The following is an 11215-nucleotide window of genomic DNA, read 5'->3' on the forward strand; positions in this document are numbered from 1 at the left end:
ATTTAGAAGCTGTGACCCTATCACTCCAGCAAAATTACGTAATGGAACTCTGGAAAATCTACTAGAAAACCGTGCAGCTAGAAATCGCCCGCGGCCAATTTTCATCCTTGCGCCGTATTTTCGCCCTGCACCGCTCATGGCTCGTCGCCATCATCCCTCTTAACAATTATCTAAAAAAATATTATCAGAGAAAATGTTCGACTTAAAAATTTTATATTTCCTCTTTGGTTTCTTTTGCATGCACCAATTTAATTATATTTTTGGAACTGGCGATGCAGCTGTGAAATTTTTCGGCAGAGAAAATAAATTTGAGAAGATAGACGAATACGTAGAGCCCTGTCCGACAGAGTTGCCTGTAGAATTAAGAGAAGAAGAAACGCCAGAAGATGAAAAGGAAAGATTTTAAATGACATTTCACAAGAATATTTTTTCGGTAAAACGGATGAGAATCACGTGGCGAGCGCATGATCTAATGCATAACATTTTCTGATGTCAAATGCTCTCAACAGTTAGGGTTAGGGTTTACACTAGAAAATCTCAAAAAAGGTCGTTGAAACAGCAGTTAACCTCAGCGACAAATTACAAAAATATGTCAAGGAAAAAACGTATATTGAAAATCCGAAGAAAAAAAGCACTTATCTTCACATACCAAGGTTAGTCATTGAATTTTCTCATGTGACATGTCTATTCGGGTTAGGGTTAGGGTTAGATTTGGGCAAGAGCAACTTTGTAAGAAAAAATTTGAAATCTTTGAAAAGAAACCTGATAAAGTCGCCGCCCTCAAAGAAAAACTCGACAAATATGTCCAAGAAAAAAAAGATAGAGAAAATGCCAAGGCCGCAAAAAAGGCAAAGGCGTCAAGAACTTACGAACACATTCCTAGAAAGCCGGAAATCGGCAAGAAAATCAGTCCGACGAATCCACCCGAGCTTCAGAAAAAGATCGATGAAGCTCTGGCGAAGAAACCGAAGACTCTCGATCCTCTGATTGTTTCAGAACACGCGCTGAAAAGATCGTCAACGGTGAACATTGCTTCAAGCATAATGCAAGCTCTTGATGTGAGAAATACGAAGATATACCCGGAGAGAAGGCTGGTTTCGCATGTTTCAAGCTGTTCTTGTAAATCGAAGACGATGAAAGTTTGGGACTTCGATGAAATTCTAGAAGGTAATTCGAATTGAAAAAAATTAAGTCCTTGATGAATTTATTTCTAGGTGAAACGAAAAGAAAACAAATCCGAAACAAGCAGTATCAAAATTATCTTCAAGACAACTACTTTGAAACTCATGCTCCTCCTCTTCTCCGGGGCCAGCCGAATATCCCTCTAGAATACGTCTCTTTTGGACTTCAAACTGAGCCGTTTTCGTCTTTTATCCTACCGCTGAAAATTCATCTTGATGAAAATGAAATGGTCACAATTAATATTGCTTGCTCGGTAAGCCCAAATATAGATTACTCTTTTCAGTAAAGTCTGTATTTTAGCTTGGAACAGTCACAAACAGCGGTACCAAAGAAAGCGTCGGAAAATTCAACAAAACTCCTCGCACCTACACCCCTCGTGTTTTCGACGCTCGGCGAATGACCGACATCTGCTACTTCAGAGTAACGAGACTCGCAACATCTGAGAAATTCGTGGCAAGCTTCCCAGTTGAGATTCGACGGATCAACTTGCCATGGCTCGCGCCGAGGACGGGAAATGAGTTCAAAGACAAAGTTACAGTTGTTGCGAAGAGCTTCATGAGATATGCATGTCTCGAAAGATTTTTGGATAGTCTTTTGGTGAGTCGAGAATTTAGTTATTACTAATAACTTATTAGTAATAACTTATTACTTATCATTACGAATAATTCAAATTGGGTTATCATTAGGGTTAAGTTTTCTGACATCTTTATTTTGAATTCTGATTGGCCGAGTGGGAAGATTCGGATATCTGATTGGGCTTAAAATTTGACCATAATTTTGGTCAAAAATCATAATTTTTTTTTCTCAATTCAACTTTCTTTATCAAATTTTTCTTCAGAAATACTACCCCGGAGTGGAAGTCATCATTGCTGACGACTCACCCACCGAAGTTTACAAAGAAATCGACACAAAAAAATACCCAACTGTTCGTCAATACCAAATGCCTCCCCATAGCGGCTGGTTCGCTGGACGAGGCCTTGCAATTTCGCAAGTCAAGACTGAGTTTTTCCTTTGGATGGATGATGATTTTGTTGTCGAGAAAAATACGTCGTTGGATTATCTTCTGGAAGTGATTGAAAGCACGGGCTATGATTTGGTGGCGGGAACGACGACGAATGCTGATGAAGGTTGGGGAAAATATAACAACTTTGATATCCAAAGGTAATTGGCAATTACTAATTGCGCTTCCTCGTTTTCTTCCTTGATTTCATCGCGGTTTTTAGAACAGAAAAGGGTTTCTGCTACGCTCGACGAGAAACTGATCACCTTCCGATTCCCGGCTATCCAGGTTGCATGGCCATGGATCTCGTGAGGAACTTCTTCATCGCTAGAACTGCTACAGCTGGAAAAGTTCGAATGGACCCGCATTTTATCACGACTGGACACAAAGAATTCTTCATTGATTCTATTGGAAAATTGAGAATCGCCGGGTAAGTCAATAAATCAACGCCAAGAATGACTATTTTTTTTGAAGCTGCTCGGATGTCGTTATAACCCACGATCCACAAGGCTGCGACGGTCGAACCGAGGAATATGCCCAGTACCGCTTTCCAGAACGAACTCCCGAGTTAGAAGAAGAATACGAAGAGCGCGTAACGCGACTCTGGCATCATAGAAGTTTCATCAAGTGCTACGAAGAACATTACCCAGTTTATCAATAGCCATCCTTTATTATTTTAATTTCTAATTTATTACGGCCATTTATTTTGATAAATAAATGCCTTTTTAGTCAATTGTCAATACTAGAAACAAAATTTCCTTTCCGCAAACACAGTTTTTTTGCTATTGAAACAGTTAATCATTTATTTCTCTCGAATAAATCAAAAATGCAGTCAATTGTATGCGTATTCTTCGTCATTTGTTGCATCGATGACATCTCTTTTTGACTCAATGAAGTGATTCGGAATGCCGTAAAAGGTTTGGCCCATTTTGGACAGGAACATTTCAGCAGCTAAAAACTAATGATGCTTTCAGCGAAGATAAAAATCATGATAAATTAAGGACCCCCCCTCAATAATTTTCGAAAAATCTATTTTCCGGATTGGAAAATTTTGACCCCGGAAATGGATTCTACGGGTCAAAAAACAATTTTGAGGCTTCATTTTTTGGGTGTCTATCTCGACTCTATCCCCTCGAAATCGCGTTTGAAAATTTGACTTTTTGACGAAAAATGACGAAAAAGTCTCAATTTTGCTAAAATTTCAGATTTTAATTAGGGGGCCCAAAGAAGTATTTATGATGAATTAAACTTCCAGGGACATTCATAAGCCAAAATATGGCTGTTTTGAAATTTTCGATTTTTTGAGGAAAATTGTTGACGGGGGAGGGTCCTTAAAAGTGACTGCGTTTTTATTAGTTGAGAAAACTTTTTCCTGAAGTTATCGACCAAGGAATAGATTTAATCTTATTAATAATAATCATAAGGTCATCTGAGGGTTTGTTTAACAATTTCGTTCATGCGCTTCAATTATCATTTTGTCAGATAGCCGATGTGTTTATGTTTTATGTTCGTGTCTAAAATTACTTTATAACCCCCTTTTATTAATAATTTCAGGCGCTTTTATCTGAATCATTTTTATAATTACCCAAAACCGCGTTTGCTAACTCTTCCTCCTCCGTTAACGCAAAAGCAAAAACAAAAAAAAGCGAAAAAATCTTCATTTCAATTCGTTCAAATCGTCTTTACAGTACAATAAACACGTCTTACTGTCGTCTTTTATCCGTTGATTATTGATTCTTCTGTTCGCTCAAAATATCTTGAATAAAAGATCAGAGCTTCGTTATTTATTCGCCATAATAAGCAAATCACCACAATTTTGTAAAAAAGCTTTTTTGACGTCAAAAATAATTATTTTTTCACAAAAAGAAATAATTAAAAATCAATACACTTGTTTATTTTGTTTTATTCTAAACACGTAACAGTTGTTAACGCTTGAACGCATATTGCGCAGATTTCTGCGCAGAGCCCCTTTAAGGGGGTGGTGGTCGAGAAATTTTTTTTCGGCTTTTTAAAATTTTGATATTATTTTTAGATTCCTTGATAAAAAAGGAACATTTTTGGTCTCTAGCTTCTTTTGATTGGACCAACTTTATTGAAGAATATTTTCGATTTTAGGCTATAAAATCGCCATTTTCGGGAATTTTGAAACGCTTTTTTCGTACTAAAGCAAATTTAAAATTGATTTTCTTTTGCGATGTTATGTTTTTTGATCATATTTTATCTATAAAAATCAAAAAAAATTACGATTATCTTGATGTTTTCGAAAATTTCATTGAAAAATGAGTGAAAATGATGATTTTTCAGAAATTAACATGTTTTCATTCAATTACTATTTTCTTTGTTAACAAGGTGAACTTTCTAAAACTAAGCCGCCCACACGCTAAAGGGTCTAAAATTTCCTCTCGATAAGTTTTATTTGGAAAAAAATGATAAGGGGATAGAGTTTTTAAGGTCAAGAGATGGGTCCACTTTGAAGAAATTTTTCACTATTTTTTCGAAAAAATATTTTTTTCAAACATAGCCGCCCACATAAATTGGACCCTTTTCAACTTATTTTCAATTAGAGAAAAAAAAATTTCTTTGAAAAAAATTGAGTTTTTTAGGTTGAAAAAAGTCTTAGTCTCGACCACCACCCCCTTAAAGCTCGATATCTCATACTTTACTTGACTAAAATTTTAAATGAACCCCCACTTTAGGAACTCTTTTTCGATGACGAATCCGAATCTGGCATCGAAAAAAATTTTTGACTTCAGGATAAAAAGTTGGCTTCAGAACGAAAATTTCCGATTTTTTCGAATAATGTTTTGTAAGCATTTTAACAGTTCTGCATTGATTTTTCCGTCGATAAAAATATTTTTTCGACGCTTTATCGCATTTCTACATCGAATCAAATAGTAATTTCATCATTAATATCTATTTTGTACAATTGTTCTTGAGATCAATGAAATAGAAAAAAATGGAAAAAACTAAGTCATTTTCGGGTTACTTCAAAAATCACTATTTTTAGCGAGGTTCAGGTTTCGGTTAGGATTTTAAACTATAATAAGCTTGTTCGCAAGCGTCTGAACTTCATTTTGGTAGCTTTGATTTTTTCAAATCTCGACCACAATCGTCGCTAGAGCGCTCTAAAGGTGCTGCGCAGAAATCTGCGCAATATGCGTTCAGCAGGAAAAAAATTTCGTGCGTTCATGCGTTAATTGTATACTCAAAAGTTCGCATACAGGTTCTTGTTTTCTTCAGGCCAAGGCTCGACAACCTGTTTTAAAAACCTGAGTCAGGGCTCTGTTTAAGCGTTTTCATAACCCTGACTCAGGTTTCCAACACAGGTTGCCGAGCCCAGCTTCAGGCCAACCGTTTCGTTTGACATGGTTTTGACTGCCATAGAAAGTATATCCCATCCTCTCCAAAAACTCCTCAGCTTCTTAAAATGATTCTTTTATTCGAAATTTCAACAATTTTATTTTTACCTGACACAGCCATTGCTATTTTTTCCTCTTCAGTGAAGGCGGAAACAAATGCAAGAAACAACGAAAAAAACATCATAGTAATTGAAATTATTAAAATTATTTGCAGGAGACGAGTTTTTATACAGTTTCTGTATTACAGGGTTAATTTGATTTACGAGCGTGAATAAACAGATTAATATTGGCAAATTTGTCGATGAAGTGCAAAATCATGGTCTGCTCTTGCACAATTATTTGGAATTAGGCACAATTGAACGCGACTCAAGCACTTATTCGGTTGCTGTTTGCCCAACAGCCAAAAACAAAGTCCTTTATTTTGCCTTTCTGTGATGTCTAAATATGATCCAACTAATTGGTAACTTGAACTTAATAGAGTTCTCAAGAATTTGAGAAATAACATAAAAAGTATTGACGGTTCCTTGATATGCATAAAAACAGCTGTTTGCTGACACAGCTGATTCAGTTATTTAAAAATCATTATAGCCAGTCCTGATCTTCCGAGTAACCGCATAATGAAAATCATAAAATGATGGTACAAAAACGCACCAACTTCCCAAACGAAAAAAAAGATCAGACTTAAAAAAAATGATTGATGAATAATGATGAAAAATAAAGAGAAAAGAAAAAATCAAGACTTCAAGAGAAAAAAAACAATTACAGTGGGTTGCGCAGGTAGTTGACCCTTTGCGATTGCCGCTTTGGTTGCCCCTTCGCCCGCGCTTTTTCTATTGTTTCTTTCTAGACTTGCTCAAAGTGATTGCAGGATTGGTTGACCCTTCGCCCGCTCTTTAGGGGGCAACTACCTGCGCAACCCACTGTATTGAAATGTATTCAAAAGGTTCAAAATTCTGACACCAAATATTTGTATGTGTTAGCACAAAATAAATAAAATCAATAAAGATCTTTATTCATAAAATTGCAGTAAATTTTCAGCAAGTCTAAAACGTACAAAAAACGCACCAGATCTCCGCGATCATAGACTTAACCGGATCAAAAGCTCCACGATAGGATCAAACGTCAAAAAAAAAGATCGAGAAAATAAAATGTGAGCGCGCGGTCGGTGGCGCTCCCGAGCGCGCTCATGATTTCTCAGCTCTTCCGACCGTGACTGAAGGACAACATTCGTAAAAAATCGTGTTTTTTTTGGAAGAGAAACTCAGATTTTGAAACGAAAAAAAAGCATTTCTGTTGATTTTGTTTTTGAAGAAAAAATTTGAAGGTAAAAATTGATTTCCAGGTTTCAAATAAGACAAAAACTTGAGCCAACTGAGGTTATTCTCATGTTTATATTTCTCATTACTTATCACTTTTGAGAATTGAGGGTTCCTATTTTAATTTCTTCTTTTCGATAAAAATGAGAAGATGAGACCGGCGAGTCGTCGATTTAACCGATATTATATCGCTCTTCTCTGAAATATACCATCGCTTTATTGTCTCTTGTGCTTCAATCAATTTATCAAATGATAAAAAAGTCTCACTAAGAATGGTTAAATTTCTCAATTCAAAAATTCTCAATGAAAGATGAGAATTTCAGCGATTGATATTCTTATTGATTTTTCATCGCAGAAATATCGCTCGAAAAATCCTTTGCTTTAAAATTTCGACGGATTCACGTCAAATTTCTAAAAATTCGCCCACCATCAGCTGGTTGGCTTTCTGATTGTTTTACGAATTTTTACAAAGTTTTCGCGGATTCCGCGTGCGAGCGCTCTTCTTTATGGCAGCTTTGCAAATTTTGTGCGCCGCGACGCAACGTGATTTAGATTACGACAAGAGTCGGCCATTTTTTTAATTTAAACCCACGTGATGCACCTGCTTTCCGCCGGAATATATTAAAAAACGACTCCAAGGAGCCCGGGATAATAATTTTCGGCGCGCAGGTGTTTTCTTTAGCAGCGAAATCTCAATCAATATTAACGAAAAACTCCCCAGAAAGGTCTTTCTTTTAACGGAAATTCTAGGAACCGAAAATGTTCTCGACCGGAATGATGAATCAACAGCAACTGGCTCAACTCCTTGCCCAACAAATGGCTCAATTGCAGCTGGCAAATATGAAGCAACCACAAGCTATGCCGATGATGATTCCCGGTAAGAGCAAATAAATCCTTTATGAAAAAACCATAAAAATAGATTTTACCTAGCAGTCCGGAATTTTCGTTCTTCAGATCAGAGTTGAGAAAATCTTTTAACTGCTCATAATCTTACTCGTTTTTCTCCCGTTTAACGTAAACTGAAATATTTGCCAATTTTGACATCTAGGTGCTGGACCCTACATTCTTGTTCCACAGAATCAACTGATGAATCAGATCAAGTCACGGCTTTTTGAATACTTATTACAAAAGATTTTTTTCTTCAGTCAACATAAACTTTTCTAGGATTCAATCTTTTCCAGAAATATAATTTCTAAAAGCCAGCTGAGCCGCAAAAATCAAAGGGAATGAAAGTTGCTGATTCCGTCAAGCTGGACCCAGATTATTTTGAAAGCAACTCTGTTTCTGGCAATTCTAGTGTTAATGCGTCTAAACCGAAAAATGTGCCAAAAGCGCTGCCAAAGCGCATTTTAGTGACGAAATTGCCGCCCCATGTGCGGACGATGGAGGCCATCACTGAGGCGTTTTACCCTTATGGGATCATTTCGGAGGTGCAGATCTTTAAGGAGCCAGCGCACGTGCCAAAGCAGTTGATGGAGGAATTGAAGAAGGTCGATAATCGAATGGGAGCTCTTCCAGCCGGTAAGAATGGCATTCTAAACGAGTTATTTTTGCCCTTTGATATTTGATAAAAATTTATTATTGGTAAGTTGTCGCTGATAAATAATGAAAAAGCTACTTTTATTAAGAAAAAAGAGTAAATAAAGAATTGATTATCACACTTATATAAGAGATAAGGCGTTTCTTTGGTAGAGAAGCAAGAAAAGATTAATTTTTATCAAAAAAAATTGCTAGTTATCGAATCATCAATTGATCAAAAAAGCTTTCGAGAAATTTCTTTTTCATGAAAAATAAATTTTTCACTTCTCGTTGATTCAAATTTTCGGGCTTGTGGAATGACGTTTCCTTTCCTCAAATTTTTCAATCTAGCGTTGGTGGAATTTGAAACCTCCCAAGCTGCCAAATTCGCGGTATCGATCATGCGCAAACGCGAAAAGACGCTTCAATTCCGGTAATCATCCCTTCCATTTATTTTTTCTTACATATTATTTTTTTCTAGAGTTGCGTTGATGAAGGGAGACAGCGTCGATCCAAAACACATTCAGAACAACCAAGCTCCTAAATTTGCGAACTACAGTGCTGCCAACTGCGCCAGTTCAAATAGACGTTGCTCAGAAGGTAACTGATTTTCGCCGTGTTATCGGTACTTGACCAATTTGCAGCGCTATCACTTTCGGACGATATGATGAGTTCTTCCGGGTACGACACCTGCTCCAGTATCAAATCAGAGTCACCCCAGCCACGAGACAGTATCCCCCACAATGGCGGAGGTTCGCAAACAGACTTTGGCCCGATTGGTTCGCCCCCGACAACGAAGAGCTACAGTAGCAGCGTGGGAAAGAGCCAGGGACCATTGTCGAAGTACAGACAAAATCAACGAGGAAAGGATCATTAATTTTTTAATTAGTTTGTCGAATTTGAAATTCCCCCATTTTCTCGATAAATTTGGCTGAAAGGGTTGTTTTCCCCCGGAAACTGCGGTGTCCAACCATCTCCCAAAAGCGGCATTCCCCACTAACTACCCGTTGCAAATTGTTTATCGCGAAGAGAGTCTTGAGATGATCTAACCGATCGAGCGCAAAATCAAACGGGCGCACTACCGACCACACAATTTCAGAAGCGCGTTACGATCCTCCTCCCGCGGTTTTGACAACGATCAAACTTGCGGTTTCATAGCTACTCAAGAATTCAAAGCGGAATTATTTATTTTTGGACAGCGCACACGTTGGATAATCGACCGCTCAATATTTTTGGACTAAACCAATTTATGGGAGTGAATTTTTGGACAACCAATAAGATTGCTGTATTTGGCCTACCGGCGAATCAAAACCCTGATCCATAAAATCACTTCCATAAATTGGTTTAACCTATATTTTTTATCCTTTTTTTTTTGATCCTCAAAAGCCCATTTGTAAAAAAAAACTGATTTTCCCAAACCGACTTGAAACAAAGCGGAAACCCTTAACGAAAAATCGACAAAAAAAAAATTTCCCCCCTTTTTTATAAAAAAACCTGCTTGGCCCAACTTTTACCAAGTGGCCATAACTGTATGCAAAATATCAATATTATTATTATAATCTTCTTATGCACAACTTATGCCTTCTGTAAATCGAAAAATTAAAATATGGAAAAAGTCTTTCTTTTGGAGAAAAGAGAAGATGCAATTTCATGAAAATTTTGGCTTGATCCCTGGAATACAGCTCACTGTGCTTTTTATAAATAAACGAAATGAAAATTGAATGTCTCAATCAATTATTTGAACGGTGCTTGTTTTGACTCGAAACTCAATAATGAGGGCATCAATCTCAAAAATTTCTTATCAACCCCTTTTTTTCTTTAATAAAAGTCATAAGTACCGAGCCGCTAGTTGTTTTGAACCATTGCTGTTTTGAAAACAACAAGTCAATTCAATCAGTATCGAGGATAATCGTGTTTCATTGATTAAATTTGCTCTAGTAACGTTTCTTTCCATGGGTTTGATGTTTTGATACGAAACAGCGCTGTGTTATCTCTGCGGCTGGATTCTTGCTCTCTCCTAATCTTTCAATTCATACTTTCGATCTGAGCGAACTTCTGGTACGAAAATATCGGCAAGTCACTTTTTCAGCCTTATCTAAAAAATGGAGAAGGAATTTTTTTACTCCAGTTTATTTGACAGTAGAAAAGCTTGAGATAAAAAAAGACGAGCTGGAGGCTTCTTTAGTAATCGTAAAAATAATCAGGGTGCCGTCCGATAATCATTTTCATTTTGTTCACTTCCAGCCTGAAGAAAGTGTTCTTATTCATATCTCTTTCATTCAATCTGATGTTTAGCAATTTTTTAATACTGCAACTGCGCACTTACTTTCTGTGAAGAAGCATATTCATAAGCTCAAATTGAAAATCCCCACTGATTGAGTTTTCGCCACTTTGTGGAAGCATTTCGAATTGAGTTGCTAAAGCCAATTCACAAAAAATATTAAGAAAAACGAAAATCTTCATTTTAATCGTTTCACTCCGGAATTTCTGCGTTTAAATACAAAGGGGTTTAAAAATTTGGTATAAATCTGTTGTCCCATCGACATGAGTGTCCGCAAAAGGTTCAATAAACAACGATAAAAGGAACACTTATCGATAGAATTGCTGCTGTATCGTGAAGAATAAAGTATTCTGATCAAGCGGTTTCAAGGTCATATTGAGATTTTGAGGAAAAAAAATCCTTTTTAAAAGACTTTTTCATTCCAAAATTTCTATCCAAGCAGAACTTTTTTGATTATGTCCAAGGGAGGGGACGAGTTTTAGCATTGGTGCCACGACGTGAGAAAACAATCGAAGTAAGCTCGAGTTTTGAGAATGTCACTATTTTCACAATAAATGTC

At 36.8% G+C, this 11215-nt stretch overlaps 2 protein-coding genes across 2 annotated transcripts; both read left to right on the forward strand.

Moving 5' to 3' along the window:
• The first annotated feature begins 757 nt into the window (after positions 1-757).
• LOC145705961 (beta-1,4 N-acetylgalactosaminyltransferase 1-like) lies at positions 758-2996 on the forward strand. The gene is made up of 6 exons (XM_081783467.1): positions 758-1167; positions 1215-1435; positions 1483-1779; positions 2021-2343; positions 2406-2612; positions 2657-2996. Exons 1-6 carry the CDS (start codon positions 1044-1046, stop codon positions 2841-2843), a joined length of 1359 nt encoding a protein of 452 aa, XP_081639593.1. The 5' UTR covers positions 758-1043; the 3' UTR covers positions 2844-2996.
• A 3310-nt stretch (positions 2997-6306) lies between these two features.
• Positions 6307-10079, forward strand: LOC145702832 (uncharacterized). The gene is made up of 7 exons (XM_081780117.1): positions 6307-6865; positions 7608-7734; positions 7906-7956; positions 8064-8378; positions 8727-8808; positions 8857-8975; positions 9020-10079. The coding sequence occupies exons 2-7, from the start codon at positions 7617-7619 to the stop codon at positions 9250-9252; spliced, it is 918 nt and encodes a 305-aa protein (XP_081636243.1). The 5' UTR covers positions 6307-6865; positions 7608-7616; the 3' UTR covers positions 9253-10079.
• Positions 10080-11215: the final 1136 nt, after the last annotated feature.

Source organism: Oikopleura dioica, chromosome PAR (genome assembly GCF_907165135.1).
Source record: "Oikopleura dioica chromosome PAR, OKI2018_I68_1.0, whole genome shotgun sequence".
Taxonomy (NCBI): domain Eukaryota; kingdom Metazoa; phylum Chordata; class Appendicularia; order Copelata; family Oikopleuridae; genus Oikopleura; species Oikopleura dioica.